The 20,329-nt window shown below is 25.4% G+C and overlaps 3 protein-coding genes across 6 annotated transcripts; 2 read left to right on the forward strand and 1 right to left on the reverse strand.

Moving 5' to 3' along the window:
• Nucleotides 1-1,087: 1,087 nt before the first annotated feature.
• LOC112684254 lies at nucleotides 1,088-6,051 on the reverse strand. Of its 3 annotated transcripts, XM_025555672.1 has the most exons (8): nucleotides 5,866-6,051; nucleotides 4,150-4,203; nucleotides 3,916-3,966; nucleotides 2,845-2,919; nucleotides 2,401-2,606; nucleotides 1,639-2,006; nucleotides 1,293-1,470; nucleotides 1,088-1,235 (listed from the first exon to the last, which is right to left on the reverse strand). In XM_025555672.1, exons 1-8 carry the CDS (start codon nucleotides 5,900-5,902, stop codon nucleotides 1,161-1,163), a joined length of 1,044 nt encoding a protein of 347 aa, XP_025411457.1. In that variant the 5' UTR covers nucleotides 5,903-6,051; the 3' UTR covers nucleotides 1,088-1,160. The 3 variants fall into 3 exon arrangements, with proteins under 3 accessions (XP_025411457.1, XP_025411459.1, XP_025411458.1); XM_025555674.1 differs by lacking the exons at nucleotides 4,150-4,203; nucleotides 5,866-6,051 and having other exon boundaries at nucleotides 3,896-3,965; XM_025555673.1 differs by lacking the exons at nucleotides 4,150-4,203; nucleotides 5,866-6,051 and having other exon boundaries at nucleotides 3,892-3,965.
• Nucleotides 6,052-8,453: 2,402 nt separating this feature from the next.
• LOC112684261 lies at nucleotides 8,454-10,397 on the forward strand. The gene is given in 3 exon segments (XM_025555687.1): nucleotides 8,454-8,629; nucleotides 8,715-10,362; nucleotides 10,365-10,397. Coding segments are annotated over 3 exon segments (1,857 nt in total).
• Nucleotides 10,398-11,185: 788 nt separating this feature from the next.
• On the forward strand, nucleotides 11,186-18,484 carry LOC112684265 (RNA polymerase II subunit A C-terminal domain phosphatase). Of its 2 annotated transcripts, none has more exons than XM_025555692.1 (8): nucleotides 11,186-11,381; nucleotides 11,463-11,720; nucleotides 11,841-12,000; nucleotides 12,069-12,194; nucleotides 12,256-12,500; nucleotides 13,125-13,330; nucleotides 13,444-14,319; nucleotides 18,088-18,484. In XM_025555692.1, the coding sequence occupies exons 2-8, from the start codon at nucleotides 11,500-11,502 to the stop codon at nucleotides 18,315-18,317; spliced, it is 2,064 nt and encodes a 687-aa protein (XP_025411477.1). In that variant the 5' UTR covers nucleotides 11,186-11,381; nucleotides 11,463-11,499; the 3' UTR covers nucleotides 18,318-18,484. The 2 variants fall into 2 exon arrangements, with proteins under 2 accessions (XP_025411477.1, XP_025411476.1); XM_025555691.1 differs by having other exon boundaries at nucleotides 11,187-11,381; nucleotides 11,480-11,720.
• The last annotated feature ends 1,845 nt before the right edge of the window (nucleotides 18,485-20,329 follow it).

Raw genomic sequence — 20,329 nt, forward strand, 5'->3', positions numbered from 1 at the left:
AGCCTAAAAATAAACCACATATGTTAATTATTTCCTTTGTTCACCATTTTAAGGTATTATCATATTATAAACAAGATAAGGATAAGTTTTTTTCATGAATTTTATATACAACTAAACAAATAGTACATATTTACATTAGACAAGTTCTATAGATTAAATTTATATCAATTTTATAATTTTAGTCAAATTTCCTATTAAAAAAAAAAATTTGAATCAGCATATTTTACATGCCCATCTGTGGAGGGTTAAATTAGGAATATTGTTAACTTTACACAATTGATATACAATAAATTTTAATTCAACCAATTCAATTATTATTATATAATATAAATAATATAATATTAAATATAATATTTATATTATAATTACTAGGTGAAAATTTCAAATAATTTTATAAGAAATAATATATATGTTATATTGTGCAGTTTGTCCATAATGGGTCTAAATTTTCTATTTCAAGTTCTGAAGGAACCTTTGTTTCAACTTGAAAAATATTTAATAAAATACAAGTATTTTTTTAATAACACATTTTATTGAATTTTTCTTAGGCTTGAATAAGGTAAAATAAAAATAAGTTCTTGACATCAAGCTATAATCATTGCATAAATGTTAATCTACTGCATTAATTTCAATGAGCTATGGTGAGAATACATTTTTTATAAATTAGGAAGAATATATTTTGGTAAATTACATAAGATATCAGTAATGTTTTAGTAAATAACCTTAAATAAGAATACTAACTTATTATAGGTCTAATGAACTTATTAATGGTCTAATTAATGTCTCTTATTAATGGTTTAATGAAAATATATAAAAATTAAATAGATATGAAAAAATGTATTATTAAAAGTAACTATTTAACAGAGAAGTTTTATAAAATACCAACACCGTAATCATTTTAACTGTAAGAGTGGTAAGATGAAATAGTGCATTTCAACTACTATAAAATAATAAATTGTTCATAGCAGCATTAGTAGGGTAGAAAATTTACATAATGCAGACATTTTTGTTGTATAAGAAGTATATAAATTCTATTATGAATATTTTAATTTAATATACATAGTAAAATATAATTTATAAATATTCATAAAAAAAAAAAAATCTATTTATTTACCAAGTAAAATGATAACAACATAAAAAATATAGAAGAAAAAACGATGTTACAAAGATTTGTTTACAAGTTCCATAATGTAATTCATTATCAAATCCATTAAAGTGGATGACTCTGCGCGAATCTAAAATAAATTTTTAAAGAATGAGTTAGTATTAATTTAATAAATAAATTAACTTACTTTTCCAGAAACATTAATCGACACAACTTTTGGAGCTTCAAATGCAATTAATTTTAATTTTGAGACATTTATTCCACTTGTCATTTTAAAATGATCTTCAATTTCAGCATGAATTTTAATTAAATGTGAATAATGGAACGAATTTTCTTCCGAAGTTAATGATTGAATTAAAGATATTCTGTGAATTTAAATTTTGTAACATTATATATATATATATATATTTTAAATATTATGGAAATATAATTAAAATAGTTCAGTTTTTGTATTTATTTTACAAACATAATCTTATATTGATTTGAATAAAAAAAAATATTGTGATACATTTCTATAATTTTTAATTACTAACTTGGATAAAGTTGAACGAAGGAACTCTGATTCAACAGAACATTTTACATCCATTTTACCTTTTGACAGTTCATATTTAAAGAGATAATGGTATGAAACAGTATTATTGTATGAGGTTCCTGCATCGGCCATTGATATAGCAATGAGCCACAGAACTTGATAATTGGCAAATTCATATGGCCGAATTATGCAATCAAAATGTTCAGCTAACCACTCATGTACAGCTAATATAAATGAAGTATTTCCTTGAACCATTAATACAGGCATTTCTGAGAGTTTAGTCATATTATATTTTTCACTATAATTTGGTGATTTTAATAATACACCAGTATAAAGAAGAATATTTGATTCTAGATAAATGACTTGAATCTGTAAAAAATATTGTTATTCAAGTTCATAATCAACGATTGGTGTATGTTAAATTTTATCTTAAAATTGTAAAATATAACAAACTTACCAAAGAAATTAAGATTGAAATTAATATTTTTTATAAATCAAAAATTTTTTTTAAAAATTTATGTAGATTAATGAAATATATGGTACAAAACATATTTATTTTTTTTAGTAATATTAATCTATTTCATTGAATAATTTATTTGCTTTCATCATTACATTAAAATGTTTTAGTTTTAAGTTATTTTCATTTGTTTTAAACTATAAAGAAAATATTGAAAGAATGTTAAATAATCTAATTTTTCATTAATTGCAATTGTTAGAAAAACCAATTTTTTAGAGTTTTGCAACAATTATATTATTTTATCACCTTTAATGCTATACATTCATCATGAACTTCTTTTGCTTCGATTTCCACAGAAATGTTTGAAAATGAGTGGACTTGTTTATGTTTTTTTAAATTTGAGGTTATATAATCTTTCAACTGCTCGGAAATGGATTTTAAATATTTTGCTTTAAATTGTAAATTCCACAATGGAGATACACGATATATTGACCATTTTTTACCAACAAGGCCTAAAATAAATTATATATCTCAGTAATTACACATAAATCATAGGTAATTTATAGTTTTGTTGAGGTATTAGGTATAAGGATGATACAATTAATAAGCGTTATTTTCTTAAGATAGTTAAAATATCATTTAATAAAATCCTGCATCTTTTAACATTAGGAAGTATATATATATTTCACTTCAATAAATCAAATCTTATAATATTATTAGAATAATATTTAATCAATATTAGTAGCTTACCGAGTACATCAGATATTTCCATAAGATCAGTTGTATTATAAGATGTATAATCTTTAGATGATGCTAATATTGAGACTGCAATGGTAAGTAAAATATTAATTATGACATTATGTTAAATATTCTTTATTTCATAAGAAATTAAAAATAAAATGGTTTAATACAAATTTTATTTAAAATAAAGAATATAAATAATATGACATTTTTTTTAACTAACATTATTTTTAGTATTTAATAGCCTTATATAACTATTTTCTTTACATTATTGCCAAATTTTTATGTATAGTTAGTAAATACTCAGATATTTTTCTAAAAACTTTGCTATAAATAAATATGGATTTTTGTTTAGTCATTTTAATTCTTAAAAACTTATATACAATGAATAATTAATTTCTTTACTATATTTATATTTTTAACAGTCTTAAATAAATGTAATACTTTTTTTTATATTCTGATACTATTTAAGTATATATTAGTGAATTAAGCCATGGTAAAATTATAATCGTATTAAAGAATATATTATTTTTTCTTACTATTAATTTTGCTATGTTCAAAACTATAATATTCAATATTAATCAATTTAAATTTAAATCAATTAAATCAATCAAATTAATTTAATCAAATGTTTAAGAATACATCAAATAATTATTGAAATCCCAAATAAATTCCAAACAAAATTTCTTTAAATTTAGCATACTTTAAAATCCAGTATTGTTATAATTTATTATTAAATAAGAAGTATTATAGAAAACATTTTATAAAATAAAATAATTCATGAAGTATCATTAATATAAATTAATGCCATTGTTATGTGTATGTATAAAATGTTTATGAATTTAATTTATTCTTTAGTTTTTGAAGACTGATATTTAATGATTTAATAAAATTTATAGTCAACTAATTAGATAAATTAATATTTTTAAATATTTTGGTTATATGCTTAAATTTTTAAATTAATTATTTATCAATAATTAAATAACAATCTAATTTATTTTTTGTAGAAAAAATATGTAGTTTTAATTAGTTAATAAAAAATTAAGGTTTAGATACTTAATTAATATAAAAAATACAAGCCTTCCTGGTCAGATACATCAGAACCAATTTCTTTTATCACATGATTTCCATCTACAATAATAAAATTAAAAAATTAGTTACACTAGTTAAATTAGTAAATCATTTTGCGCAAGAATGATAGAATATTTTTTAAAATTGATAATTAATTCAAAATTATCAATTTACTATAGTAAACAAATCCATAATATAAATTATAAATAAAAAGCCGTAATAATAGCCCTGATAGTAGCTTACCTGTAGTGATACATGATATATCTCCAAATGCCTCAGGGCAATCTTCTGATACATCTAAACAAAAATAATGAAAATAGTAAGTACATAAAATAAGATAAAAAAAAAATTAATTTAATTTAATGAAATATAAAATGTATATGCATATAATAATACACAGGGTCAAGTTCAGCATATTTTTTACCCGGGGAAAATTATAAAATTAGTGCTTTCTCATAATTCAGTCCCCTTTATTGTTCTACTTTTGTTCCAATTGCTCTCAAAAAATGGAAAAAGACAAAAGAAACATAAATTCTTGATTAAGAAAAATATGTATTAAATAACATTTTTAAAATAAAAATTATTGCTTGACATGTACATTTTACAATATAAAATGTTTAACATAGTTATTTAAATTAATTTTAGAAAATTCTAAAAAATTGAGAATAGGCTTACCAACTAAGTTAGCTCAGATATAAAAATAATTTTTAATAAATTGGCTATTGACTAATAGTATTTTAATTAAATTGAGTACATATAACAAATTATCATTTAATTTTGATTTTTTTGGCGCAAAATTGTTTATATCGTCATAATCAACATTTTTGGACACTTGATTTTGGATTAAAATAATTGAAAGATGATTGAGTTTGTTTTGATTGGTTGAAAATCTAAGATAGGATTTGATTAGTTTTAACTACCTAAAACTTTGTTTGCAATATGGTACTGCCACAGGTGAGGTTAAAAATATTTAATATGCTATTAAAAATTAGGATAAATATCTTGTAGATTATTTTTATAAATAAAATTTAAGGTTTCAAAATAATTTCTGTGTCTTGTTGAGTTATATAATTTAAATAATTTAAAAACATTGAATTTTTAATTTAAATTGAAAATAAAAAATTAAAACTTTGAATTTAATTGTATATAGCATTCAGCATCATATATTGTCTTGTTATTGTAATTTGTAGACTGTATGTTTGCTATTATAAATACAATGTACTCCGATAAATAGGAATAGAAAGTGTTTATCACTAATATACACAAATAATCCATATGGGAAATGGAGTTATGTATAACCAAAGTCAAATTGTAGTTTTTATTACATTTATTATATAATGAATAAAAAGTGTTAACATATCCACTTATTATTTGGTAATTTGGTGCTTTACAACTAAAACTTCTGGGGCTATTTTAGAATTTGATTTAGCCATGATAATATTTACACATAATATTAATAATATATATGAATTCACAAAACATCCTTCTAATTAATAAATAGTAATTGCAATCAAGGGCATATTTAAGGGAGGAGTGATATGGGTGTTAAAACACCCCCACTAATAGTATTTTATCGTATTTTACCAAATTGCAAACTTACAGTATAATTTGAATAAACGTTGTATACAACTTGTAGATTTTACTTATACCGTCTTAATATAATCATTTTCATTTATATAATAATTTATATAAATACATGGTATCTATTGATGTAGTACGGGAGGGGGCAGAGCCACCTACTTACTGTAAGTTTATTAAATTTTAAAACATCCCCGTTAAATGAATCCTGGATACGCCACCGATTGCAATATGGATATCCCATTATAAAAATGTACCAAAATTAATTTCACCAAAATACATAAATATAATATATAACAATTATCAAAGTTGTTCGTAGATTTAACATAAAATATATCAAGTTATAGCGTAATATTTATACTATACACTTTATAGACTTACTCGATTCTATTACACTAATGTCTTCATCCACTTCCATGATAGATTAGAACAATTCTACACGTAACTGTATTAAAACAATTCCAATCGATACATAAGCATACAATGAAAACAATTCTATCCTAAAGAAGATAATATGAAATTTTGAACAATTGTTTTTGAAACGGATAAAATGTGCGTCGATGATAAGACGGTGTGGCGAATCGCGTGCGTTATAACGAATCACAGGAAATATTGACTTGTTTGGACCAATCGCGTTGAAGAGACACGAATACGCGGTAAAAACAAAAACCGAAATTATGCGAACTAAGAACTAAGGATAAGTAATAATTAATAATAATAAGTATTAAGTTTATATAAAGCCTCAGATATGTATTTATGTATGTGTATACATATATATTTTAATTACCTATATAGATCAGTTTTTAAAGCGTGCTATACATGGTACAAATAATCGTACACCAGTTGTCAGTGCTCGACTTGGCAAAATTAAAGAAGGGGAACTCTATTTACTTTAAAAAAAAAAGAACGTCCTCAAAACTGGCTGAGCGTTATGATTATAGCGTAATAATAGTAGGGGGACGCTAAAATTTCTGAAAATTAATTGGGGTACTCCGTCCCCCTGCGTCCCCACTCAAGTGGAGCATTGCCAGTTGTACGAACTCGTAATACGCGACCAAGGAATAAGGAGGGGTGAGCAGAGGAGGCCATGGCCCCGGGCCCACTATAGTAGGTTAGTAGATTATTTTCGTTTTTTTAAATCTTTTTTAGTTCTTATAAAAAACAAAAATAAAATAGTATGTACCTAGGTTTATGGTTTTGTGTTCAGAGAGAAATGTTTGAGAGGTAATTATACCAATGATATAATTAAAGGGTTTGTTTCCCAAAAAGAAAGAAAAAATTATTTATATAAATAACATTTTTATTTTTTTGTATTAAAAAAAGCAAGAAATAAATTTATAAATTAGAATATAATTTTTTTTATCTCTAAAATATATTTATGTGTGGGTTTTCAATATTTTGATTATAGCTATGGACCCCTAAAAATGTTTGGCCCCGATCTTCAAATTATCATAATCCGGGCTTGGCGATATATCACACATTCATACAACTCGCCGTACTACTCGTCGTTGATGCCGTATTTGTCATAAGCAGGGCTCAGAATTTGTAGCACTAAAAATGATACTTTTTATGCACTTAAAAATTCTAAAATATGCGCTACAAATAGCACGAAAAATCAAAAAATTTAACTTGAAAAAATTATGAATTTATTAGGAAAAAAATTAAATGTACTTTTACAAATTTTTGATTTCATAGACAGTCTGGACTGGTTGAATTATAAATTGTTAACAAAAATGCTTGGTTCTATTATGCATGGTGCGCTTTGTCTATGGTGCAAACGTTGAACGAAGACTGCATTTACCATTTAACAAAATAATAAGTTGTAAATCTGGCGATTAAATAAAAGAAATTATGATTTTCATTTTGATAATCTATCTTTGTTATTTATACGATTTCAAAATATATTTTATTAATTATATAACAACCAATAATTTTTTTCTTCTCCGAACCTATAACGTAGGTACAGGGCCGGGACTGGGTTAGGAGTTTCTACCGAGAAAATAAAAAAAACTACCCCCTTTTTATAACAAAGACATATAAACAACCCTAAAAAACCATATATTTTCATATATATTATAGTATATGATTTTGAGAATTTGAGCACTTAATATTATAATTAAAAACTAAAAGACTGTTTATTTAATCTTAAACAGTTTCTAATGTAATCGTATTGTCGATAATTTAATTTGTTTTTCTGATATATTAAATTAAAGTTGCTAAAAACATAATTAATATTTTTATTTTTACTGAAAAAAATTGAATATTAATTGTTGGGTATTTGATTTTTACTAATGCTTATTAGAAAATTCAACAACAGTGCATCGCAACAATATCACAATAAAATACGATTACACATCAAAACGTACCAATTGACAATTGCTATTACTTTACAGCTTACGGTTAGTAATTACATTGTTCGGAATATGAAATACTATAGCTTTAAGGAAAATTCTAAAATTTTTAAAAATTAATTTTCCGCTATTTACGAGTATTAAATTATGTTCGAAAAACTTTGCTGGTTAAGTCTTATCTGAATCGCTAAATGCAGAAAGGGCACATGTCCAATATTTTACAAAAATCACTTTATTGCATAATCCAATTTAATATTGATAAATACATGGTTTTGTGCAGACAAGGCACATATCCTATTAAATAGATCCCCGTTAAAAATAATTTAAAATTTCGTTAATTGCAGAAAAGGCACATGTCCTGGACATGTAACCTTTTTGCATCAAAATTATACTTTAGTAATATTATCAGGCCTAAACTTCGTGAAATTACTTTATTGTATGACATGAAATATTGTTCTATTTATAAATTTAATTTTTTATAATTGTTTATCAGTAAATAAAGATTATAATGGGAAAACGTTGCTTTACCTAATTATAAAATAAAATGATTATCAGTGAATAAAATAAATATTGTACTGGTACGATCTTGTACGATCATAACGTGTATAACTTTAAAATATGAGTTCAGGCGACGAATGTGTTAGTCCTCTCAAAAGAAAAAAAGGTGTTTCTAACAGTGATAAATATAAAAGAAATATTATTAAGCAAGCAAAAATCGAAGGGAAAAAACATACAAACTGGATTGGAAAAATAGTTGCTACAAAGAATGATCCTTCATTAATACTTAAAGAATGGTAATTATATAATATTTAGTTTGTTTTATTCGTTATTAATAAGTAGTAGCTTTTATATTTTTACAATAATATTTTCGATTTAAAGTTGTTCAAAAAAATGTCTCAAAGACATTCAACAAGAAAAACTTGAAAATACAATGAAAATGTTTTATGAAATGCATTCTAAAAATGAACAAGACCTTCATCTTCAACGAACAATAGAAATAAAAGAAATTACAAGAAAACGAAAACGAATAGAAACAGAAGAAGGAAAAGAAAAACCGAAATCCAAAAGTGTTCAGTATTTTTTAATAGTAGATGGACAGCGTATTCAAGTATGTAAGAAAGCTTTCATTAACGTTTATAATATTTCTATTAAAAAAATTAGACGGCTGGTCGATTTGTTAGAAAATATTATTACCCCAGTTGATATGAGAAGCAAAAATATTAGTGCTAATACTATGCCATATGAGTATTGTCAAAAAATACATGAACATATACTGAGTTTTCCAACTAAAGATACTCATTACACAACACGATTGAAAAATTATCTGAACCCTAAATTAAGTGTTAAAACTATGCACACAATGTTTTTAGAAAAGTATCCAGAATTAGAAGGGAAAATAAAATATCAATATTATTGGGAGTATTTTAAGAATAATTTTTCATTAAGCTTTGGTGCTTCAGTCAAAGATGCTTGTTCAAAATGCGAAGAATTAAATACAAAAATAATGAGTAAAGATTTAAATGATGTTGCAAAAAGAGTTGCTGCTGCGGAATTACTAGTTCATAAACGTAGAAGCAAAAAATTTTATAATAATATTAAAAAAACAATAGAGATTTCTCAACAGAATAAAAAAGTGTTAGGTCTTTGCTTTGATTTTATGGCTGTAGTTGACTTACCTAAAATACCGGTGCAGGAAGTATATTATTATCGTCAATTATCTGTCAATACTTTTGGTATTCATAATTTAAATACGAATAATTTATTTTGTTATGTTTATCATGAGGCAACAGCAAGAAAAACGCCAAATGATGTATGCTCTTTTTTGGTTCACTATATTAATAATTTTGTTGATGATAATGTTGAGGAATTGCATTTGTTTTGTGACAATTGTGCTGGGCAAAACAAAAACCATGCATTACTCAGAATGATTATGGCTCTAGTTGAAATTAAAAAATTAAAAAAAGTTCAGGTATTTTTTCCACAAAGAGGACACTCGTTTTTGCCGTGTGATCGTGACTTTGCATTGATAAAAAAACAACTGAACAGAGTGGATCGTCTATACACTTTAGAAGACTGTATAGAACTTATTTTAAAATCATCAAGAAACCCAGAAAAATTTTCAGTGTTTCTAGTTGATAAAAGTATGATTTATGACTATCAAATGTGGTTTCCACAATCTTATAATAAAAATACTAACGCATTAGAATGTTTAAGCCGTAATAAAACATTGAAACAACGTCGTACAATAGAAAAATTTTTAATTTCTAAGTACCATTATTTTGAATGTGTATCGGAAAAATGTGGAATAATTGAGGCAAGTGAATTTATTGACGGAATAATATCAAACCATTTCAAATTGAGAAAAAACAATGCAATGCCCATACAACTCCCAAAAACACTAGTTTATACTTCAAGCTTACCAATTCTTGAAAGCAAAATGAAAGATTTGAAGCAACTAGCGAAATATATTCCGGAGCCAGCATTGCAATCATTTTGGAATTATATATTTTCGTTACAAACTAAGACTGTTACTAACCTCAAGCAAGGCAAAATAGAACATAAATATTTATATAATTAAATTTCTAATTATTAAAAATATATCAAATATTTTTGACTCAATATTAGTATATAATCTACTGTATATTATTTAATCATGTCAATTTAACTTTTATGCATATTAAAGCTACTTATTTATAAGAAAACGGTTATTTTCGAAATATAAATGGTAATTTGAAGCATAAACGGCACATGTCCACAACCTTAAAGTCCTTCAGATACCTACAGTTAGATTATATTTCTTTAAGTGATTGTAGAAATATGTATACCATGTCTTTAACTATATTATTCTATAACATACAATTTGTAATTCAATTTTTTTCAAATATATTAAGTTTTTTGTGTTTCCTGAAAAAATGTAAAACTTGGACATGTGTCCTTTCTGCATTTAGCGATTCATCTAGTTGTGTTCATACATTTATTTTATATTTTTTATTTTGTCTTTGTCATAAACATTACAGCAAATAGGTATGTACATTTAAAATTGTATTTTTCATTCGTATTAATGATATTGATTTACATATTGTGCAATAAAAAAATATAAAAAAAAAAATGGAGAAAAATAACAAATCCTAAAGTTTATAATAATCTATTATTTATTTGATTGTAATTCATACCGATTTCAAATAAAAACAAGAGATCGAATTCTACAAGGTGGATCATATAAACCATGCGAATGCATACGAATTGGTCGATGTATAATGTTTTTACAATGGTGAGCATCGTTGTCATTTTATTGTATTTTTTATGTTCTGCTGTGTATCAAAATACCACTACGTGTGTTACTATTATCACGAACGGGCTCGGGAGTGGGATTGATACAAAACAATATTTTCATTGCTTTACGATTACACATTTGAATTTTCCAACGCTTATCATAACTGTTAAATCTTGTTTTTAGTTTATTTGAAATTGTTCAATATTTGTATGCTCTAAAAAACGTAAATGATTCTGATCTGAAAATTTATCAACGTGTTATCTTAGATCACTGTATGTGTATCTTATTTCAATTTATATTTTTATCGACTACACGTTCATTTTCGATCGATCGCTATCAATTGTTTCATTTAGACATGTTTGTTTTATAGTGTTTGAATGTGACAAATTCATGGAGACCAATTCAGAGACTATCTTTGTAAATTTGCCAACAACCGATAAAAAGGCAACACTTGTAAAATGGCGAGTGAAAGAAGGTACTTTGGTCAACAGTACCGTTGTTGTGCTTCTTTATCAGGAGGACGGAGAAAAAGATCGAAAGAGTTTTCGCACTAATCATATTGGTGTTGTTAAAAAAATTTTAATACACGAAGGTCAAGAAATTCCAGTTGGGTATGATAACTTTTAAAAAAAATTGTAGTTTACTTATTTATTGTTTTTCTTAAAAATCATACATTTTTATTACAATTATTGACATATAATTGATTTGTTAATATTCATTACTTATTTTAGAAGCCCAGTGTTTGAATTAGAACCGGGATGCAGCCACAGTACTGTAGTCAGTGATTTGTGTGCAGATTGTGGTGCTGATTTAAGAATCGATAATGCATCTAAACCAACTGCATCAGTTTCTATGATACACAGTGTGCCCGATCTGAAAGTCAGTGAACAGGTAAGTATTATTTTCTCTTAAAATATAAGAATTAATATTAATTTTGATTTATGGTATAAATGGTGTAGAGTGCATTTTTATTGGGAAAAGCTGATGAAAAACGATTGCTAAGTGATAGAAAACTAGTGTTACTAGTAGATTTAGATCAAACAATCATACACACGACAAATGATAATATACCTAATAATATCAAAGTATGGTTTTTCAAGTGTTTATGTAAATTTCAAAATATTTATGCATATTTTATTTTTATAGGATGTTTACCATTTTCAACTGTATGGACCTAATTCACCTTGGTATCATACTAGACTTAGACCAGGTACATATAAATTTTTGTCTTCTATAAGTGAGTTGTATGAACTCCATATATGTACTTTTGGTGCACGAAACTATGCCCATACTATAACTCATATATTGGATCCAAAAGGAAAACTTTTTTCTCATAGAGTTTTATCTAGAGATGAGTGTTTCAATCCAAATAGTAAAACAGGAAATCTCAAGTATGTTAATATTTTTTTAAATTTTTTATAATTGGTTCTTATGTCAATAAATATTTATTACTTTGACTAATTAAAATAACTCAAAACTATTATATAATTTTGAATATTTTTTTCTATTCTTTTTTCTTTTTAATCACTTTAATAATAAAAGCAATAAGTATATTTAATTCTTACTTTATTATCATTGTAATTGTTTTTAGATGCAAATCTGTTATCGATAAAAATTAAAATATTAGGTATATGTCTTTATTTTTATGAATATCCTAAATTTGAATTAGTCATACTTTAATAGTTGTATATTGTATAGTTATTGTGCAAATATAATAATAACATATTATTGTATAATAATTGTTTAATATTAATCAACCGTTAATTTTTAAAAATATAAAAACCTAACCTAACCTTGTTTATCTAATTTTTTTTCTTCTGGTTTTACGTTCTATTGAAAACTTTACTTCAAGTTTTACTTTTTAACTTTACTGTTTTTAATCTAAAATATTAAAAATATAAAATTAATTGTATTCTTTTTTGTATTAATACATAATTTTAAATTATTATTTTAAGTTTTAATTTTAATCGTTTTAATTTGTTTTATTTAAAATAATATTAATATGTTTATTTTAGGGGCTTATTCCCATGTGGTGATAATATGGTTTGTATTATCGATGACCGTGAAGATGTTTGGGAGTATGCATTAAATTTAATACATGTCAAGCCATATCATTTTTTTCAACATACTGGTGATATCAATGCTCCACCTAATTTACAAAAAAATTGTGATGATTCTTCTCAACAAGACAATAAAATAGATTTTACTCACTTGGTTCAAGGTAAATTTTCTTTTGTTTTTTACTTATAAAAAAAAATATTTTTACATTTACTAAATTTTGTTTAATATTGCTTTTTGTAGTAAATAATAATTATTGAATTCTAATTAAAACAGGTATAACTGTAAAAAAAAAGAACAAAATTAATGATAATGTTCAAATAGAAGATGGAGAAGTCTTGTCTGATGATGATTCACCTGATAATGAAAAAAAAGTTAAAAAAGATGTGGTAGTTAAAGAAAATGAAATTGATAAACAAATAGAAGTCGAGGAAGAAGATGATTATTTATTGTATTTAGAAGATATTTTAAAGAAATTGCACAAGGAATATTTTGCAGAATATGATCAAAAATGTAAATTATATGGAAATGATGTTGAAGTTCCTGATATGAAACGTATTATACCAACATACCGTTCTAAAATATTAGCTGGCAAAAAATTGGTGTTTAGCGGTTTAGTACCTACTCCTGTACCACTAACTGAAAGTCGAGCTTATAAAGTTGCTCGGTTATTAGGCTCAGAAGTTACAGAGAATATTGAACCAGATACAACTCATTTAGTTGCTGTTAGGCAAGGAACGCTTAAAGCTATTGCAGCTCGTAAACGTCCTGATATAATAACAGTGACTCCTGAATGGTTGTGGCTTTGTGCCGAACGTTGGGAACATGTCGAGGAAAAGTTATTTCCTCTTCGATCTGGTTGTGGTGATTCTTCTAATCGTGATCCACCTGCACATTGTAGTAGTCCAGAACATTCACCCCCATCTCCAATATCCAATAACTTGAATTCTAGTATTAAAGAACAGAATAAATTCTCAGATACACTTAACCCATTACTTTCTTTTACTGATGAAGACATTAAACGTATGGCTGGAGAAGTAGAAGACATGACTGATGATGAAGACAGTTGTGATGGTGATGATGAAAATAATGCAGATGAAACTTCAAAAAAAGATAAAGATGGCAATTCAAGTTCTGAAGAATCTTTAGCTGGTAAGAGTTGTATTGTTTAAATTTTTTACTTGTAGTACATAATAGAATAATTATATTTTTTTTAGTAGGTTGTAGTGAAATTTATCTCTTTTTTTACAATAGCAAAAAAAAAAGCAAAAAAAAAAGTAAACATTTTAATTTCAAGGTTCTTAAACATTAAGTTTAATTAATTTACTTAACAATTTGATGACAAAATATGATGCTAATTCATAGAATCAATTAACATTATTAAGTTTTGGAAGAAAAGAAAAGCATATAGGTTCTAGAGTATCATAATTGATTTCATCTCTGTATGGGAGGTTAATTTTATTTATTTCATTATTTTTTCTATGATTTAATATGAAATCTTATAACTAGGGCTGGGATTTTGATGCAAAAGCATCTTTTTTTAAAAATGTCTCAATACGTAGGTCCTTAGTAGACAATGTGTTTCAAATGATACTGATTACTTTAATGTAGTTTTTATTTGCATTTTATGATGAATTTAACTCTATATGCATTTTTAGTATATACATATTTTACTATTTTTATGGCAATTTTCAAGTTTTTAGAGCATTTTCCAGAATTTATCTATTCTAATTCTTAAATATTAAGGTATTTAATCACACATTTTGGCGTTTGTTCGTTTAAAACTTGTACGTGTAATATAGGTACTTAATTGATAAACTAATAAATATTAATAAATTTGATAAAAATCAGAACAAAATTAAAATATTTGAAAGAAATTTTTTTATTTGCAAGAGTCCAACTACAATCAAATTTAATAAAATTAAATAAAATGTAAATTTTAAATAAAAAGATTTATATTTTATTGTGATTATGTTAAATAAATATAATTAATTTGGTAATATGATTTTTATAATATCTTTTTTAAACTATAGTAAATAAATTTTTAATGTATTTTTCTAGAACATTTTTTTATAATTTTTAAAGCATTTTTGCTTATTTTTTAGAGCATTTTTTACTATTTTTAGAGCATTAAATTTCCAGCCCTAATTATAACCATTTATGACTCAATATACTAAAAATTTGATAGTAAAAAAAGTATTAGTTATAGTATAATTGACTGATGAAAATGTTTATCTATTTCTGTGTCATTATTAGACAGGATTTCTGAAATGAAAAACTGATTTCTGAAATATTTCAAATGGTGATGTTTCTTTTCTTATGAGTTTCAAATAGTTTTTGAGCAAATAAATATAGAAATTGTAGCAAATTTGTTAATTTATGACAAATTAATCTGAATTGTTAAATTGTTTTATGATAATAAAATGATTTTGTTAATATGCAAAACCATTTAACAAGTAGAGAAAATTTATGAATCTTAATTAAGTACTAATTTAGATAGTATCAACACATCTGACATTTGATGTAGGTTACTTTTTTTAAAATTTAAATGATAGATTTAATTTGTTTAGGTTTAAATGTTACAATTTATATATAAATGGTTAATTACACAAATAAAATAATATAAATATGCATGCATTTGTGCTAAAAAGAATGATTAAATACCTATGCACAACAAAAAATACCAGATATTATGTTGTAAAAAAAAAAAATAGGCAAGTAAAATTATTAAGGACTTATATAGCTCTAATAAATACAAAAATATACAATATGCATAAATGCACCAAAAAATGATTAACTAGTAAATATGTGGTAAAAAAAAATTTTACTTAATGATAGACTAGTAATTTATATTTTTAATTATTTACACATTACATTTTTTAAATAAATCAATGTATTATATTCAAAAAAAATATAAGCCATGGGAGGAGCGAATGCCCCCTGCGCTCCCCCCTCAAATACGCCTTGTTCTATCCATTCTTTTCTCTTGCTTTTATGCCATAACTTAAATTGCTATTTCTTACTTGATACTACTCTGGATCTCCTCATCCCACCACCACATTTCCTTGTTTTTTGGCATATTACTATTGGTTTCACTAATAATCTCTTTTGCTATATTCTTAACACAAGTTGCCATTATTTTCCAAACCTCATTTATATTTCCCTCAACATTCCTCACAGCTTTTTCTTTTACTTTCTTTATGAACGCCTTTTCTTTGTTTCCTATTAATTTACACCATCAAATTTTCAACTCCTTTCCGGTTTTCCTTTTTATACTTATTATACTCACCTTCTTTCCACAACACCATACCTCCATTATCATCAACCTATGTTGTGTTACTACATTCTCTAGGAATTATTTTACTATCTTTTACTTTTTTTATGCTGTCTTTTTTCTATATAAAATAATCAATCTGCGACCTATTTCTTTCACTCTTATATGTTATATAATGCTCTTCTATTTTCCTAAAATATGTATTGATTATTGCAAGCTCATACAATGATGCAAAATCGAAAATTCTAGCATCATTACTCTCGCTATATCCTCCATGAACTCCTCTTTCATACTTTACCATCTCACTATCTACACGTTTATTCATATCACCACCAATAATAGTATCTTTATTTCCTGGTATTCCTAGGATCACCCCATCAATCTCTCGGTAAAATCTTCCTTTTCCTTTTCTTCACATCCTACTTGTGGTGCATACACACCTATAACGTTTAATACTTTTTCCTCAAATACCCATTTTACCGTAGTAATTCTATCACTTTTTCTTTCTACATCAACTAACTTACTTTTCATTTCCTCATCCAGTATTACTTTAACCCCATTCCTAGTACTAGTCGTACCTGAATATATTACTTTATAACCCTCTCCTATTTCTTTACTTTTTCTCCTTTCCTCTTAATTTCCTTAACACAACAAAAATTAACTTTCCTCCTTTTCAATACTTTTGCTAATTCTCTACTTCTGCCGTTAAATATTATGTTAACATTCCACGTGCCTATTTTCACTTTATACCTATCTCTCATATCTAAACGCAGATTTAATTCGGGCGCAATGGTAATGTGATGACCCTACATCGTTGACATTTTCCGTGTTTGGTATACCTGAACACATAACTGGTGAAACAGCTACCACACTGGCTGTCCATATCATACACTTCATCGTTTAGGCCCCCTCTAACTATGATATTTCCTTTCACATGTTGTCCCGCACACATCTGAGATGGACAAGCCGCCCAAGTTTTGATTTGGACTCTTCATACAGTTTGACAACATTTTTACACTGGTTGTTTACCTGACGTAATCTCATTAATCGTCTTTTACGTCTGGCTTATTAACCATGGTAGTATTCTGATCTCCTTCTACAGAGAAACCTATTCATAAAATCATTATAATAAAAAAAAATTTTATAATTAAATAATAATTTTTAAAATTCTTTGTAATTTAAATGTATTTTTTATGTGTTAGAGTTGTCCATAATAGTGTATAATAGGAAATAGCTAAACACTAAGTAGACAGTAACAAGTAACAAAATTAACAACAATAGAAATATGTTGATCGCTCAGCTGCTGTACATCAGATAATGATAGTTTCAATCATAATATGCCTAATTATTTAATTTATTATATAAGATTTTTTTTATCATTAACCTATATAATATTGTTAATATTTTCTTAATAAGTAACATTTTGTATTTGTCAGAAAATAAAACTAAGCTCCATGTATCAAATATTTAGCTGTTTATAATTATTATTTTTATTAATATAAATTATAATGAATATTAATAAATAATTAATTATACATAATATAACTTGTAATATATGTTTGATAAGATACTTGATAATTTGATAATTTTTATAAATTTGTATTTACCACTGTATATTATGTAATCTTATAATTGTTTTGTTCTAGGTTCTAGTAGAGGACACAAACGTCGACATAGTTCATCGGAAGAAACAAATTCAGATCCAACAGATAATGAAGATGAAACATTAAATGAACAATTTCGCCAAGGTAGAAATTTAGAGGAATTGGGTTTAGATTGGGGTAATAACAGTGAAAATAGTGTAGATCCACCCGATGAGTTAAATGAATGGAATATGTTAGGCGCTGCTTTAGAAAAAGAATTTTTGGATAATTAACAATAATATGTATTTGATTGTTTACATGTATAAAATATAACTTTAGTAAATTATTTGTTTGAAATAAACTTATATGAGTTGTACATATCAGTTGTATAATGTAAAATGTCTTTTGCCAAGTTTTAATAATAATGAATGTATTATAATTCTATTTGATTTGTGTCCATGTAAATTTTATGAATTTTTTTGTAGTTCATTATATGTTAATTACACATTTATTCTTAAGATTTAAAAATGTGTCATTTGTTTAAAACAACAGTTATTTGTAGCTTATTTATTTTTTAAAATATAAAACTAATATCTGTTCTAAATTTATTGATCATGATATTTGTATAGTTGTTGTGTTGATTAAATTAAATATGTGTTCAAAGTGTTATTTAAAATTGTCTCTAAAAATACTATTACTATTATTATTTATGTTTTAGTCGACAATAAATTGAACTGTAAAGTAATTTATCTATAAAATTAAGCGATTAATCAATTTTAAATAAATAATAGTTGATACAAAACCTTTTGGTTATTAAAAAACGCAGTCGGTAGTCTAAAGGCAATTGCATGTTTGATTTTAAATTGAAATAAGTATAAATATAATGTATACATTTTGATGTATTTATTAAGGTTGATAATATTTTATATGAACTATGAAGAAAACTGTTAATTACTGTGAGATTATCAATATAATTAATTTACTTTCTTTAAAACCAACTATTGTCAAGTACTTAATATTAAGTAATGTTGAAAATTGTTTTAATGATTTATTAAATGTATGCAAACGAATCGATCCTATACAAGATTTGGAGTATATTATCTCTTATAGTCCATTTATCATGTCCGCAAAGTAAATATATAAACGGATAATTAACAAGGATATGTATTCAGTCGACTTTTTCCATGTAAACCGTTTAAAACTTTTGGTAAAGCTTCGTAGGTATCTATGAATAATTTAAACAAAATGTATTGATAATGTGATCATTTTATTGTTCAACTCTTGCTTAGTGCACACACTTTACCGTCTTCTTGTTTAAAATATTTCCTTGCTCTTTAACTCTTTAAGCTCCTCTTCGTCTCGATTTATTAATTTTTCTTGCTCCAAAAACTGTTCTTTATCATTGCTTATTATTATTACTTTTCCTCCTCTTGCATTCTTCAATCCATGTTATTTTCAGCTTTGAAATATTAATATTACCTATCTGACATTTACGCCATTTCGAGCTCAACCTTGGGTATAAAAAATAAATAAATAAATAAAAATATTTTTTTTTTGTAAATTTATAAACTATGGTAAATATTTGTTCTAGTCCGTACTGTAAAACGACCAAACGCTAAAAATAGATGAATAATAATTACACAAATGTAACTTTTAACCGCATACACAAACACACCTTTGCAACCCCATTTTTCTAAGACCGCCCACCCATATTTAATCACTTAAATGGTAAAAAGTAATAACTAGTAATAATATACAATTGGCGCATGTTACAACGAGGAAATATTTCCTATACTCCGCGTTAAGGTTGAAGGGTTGGTTAGGCAAATGATAGCGATCTTCTTCAAACACATTATAATATAATTTGTGTTCCAGTGTACCGTATATATGTTTATTTTTTAAGTCGTTGACACAAAGTTCACGCAATGTATAATTTGATTCTTACGCGCAGTAACGTAGTTGGCACGTAGAAATATTTACCGTCCCATCGAAACAAACAATCCATCAATCTTTACGCGTTCATCATTTAATACGGGTATCCTTTATTAACTGTTACACAATAATGTAATATCTACATCGAAAGTACGAAAGTTTTTCGATTATCATTATTATTATTACTATTATTTCGATTATTGTTGTTATTATTATTATTAATAATAATATTTGTTTTTCCCGTGAAACGGTAGATTTTATTTGAAAAACAAACTATACGTTCTTCTTCGTGCGCAATAGCTGTGCACGGTCCCCGGAGTTGGAATGCACTGATATCATTTGGCGGATGGAAATACGTCCGGACGGCTGAAGC

The sequence above is a fragment of the Sipha flava genome, unplaced genomic scaffold, assembly GCF_003268045.1.
Source record: "Sipha flava isolate LNK unplaced genomic scaffold, YSA_version1 247_pilon_pilon, whole genome shotgun sequence".
NCBI lineage: Eukaryota > Metazoa > Arthropoda > Insecta > Hemiptera > Aphididae > Sipha > Sipha flava.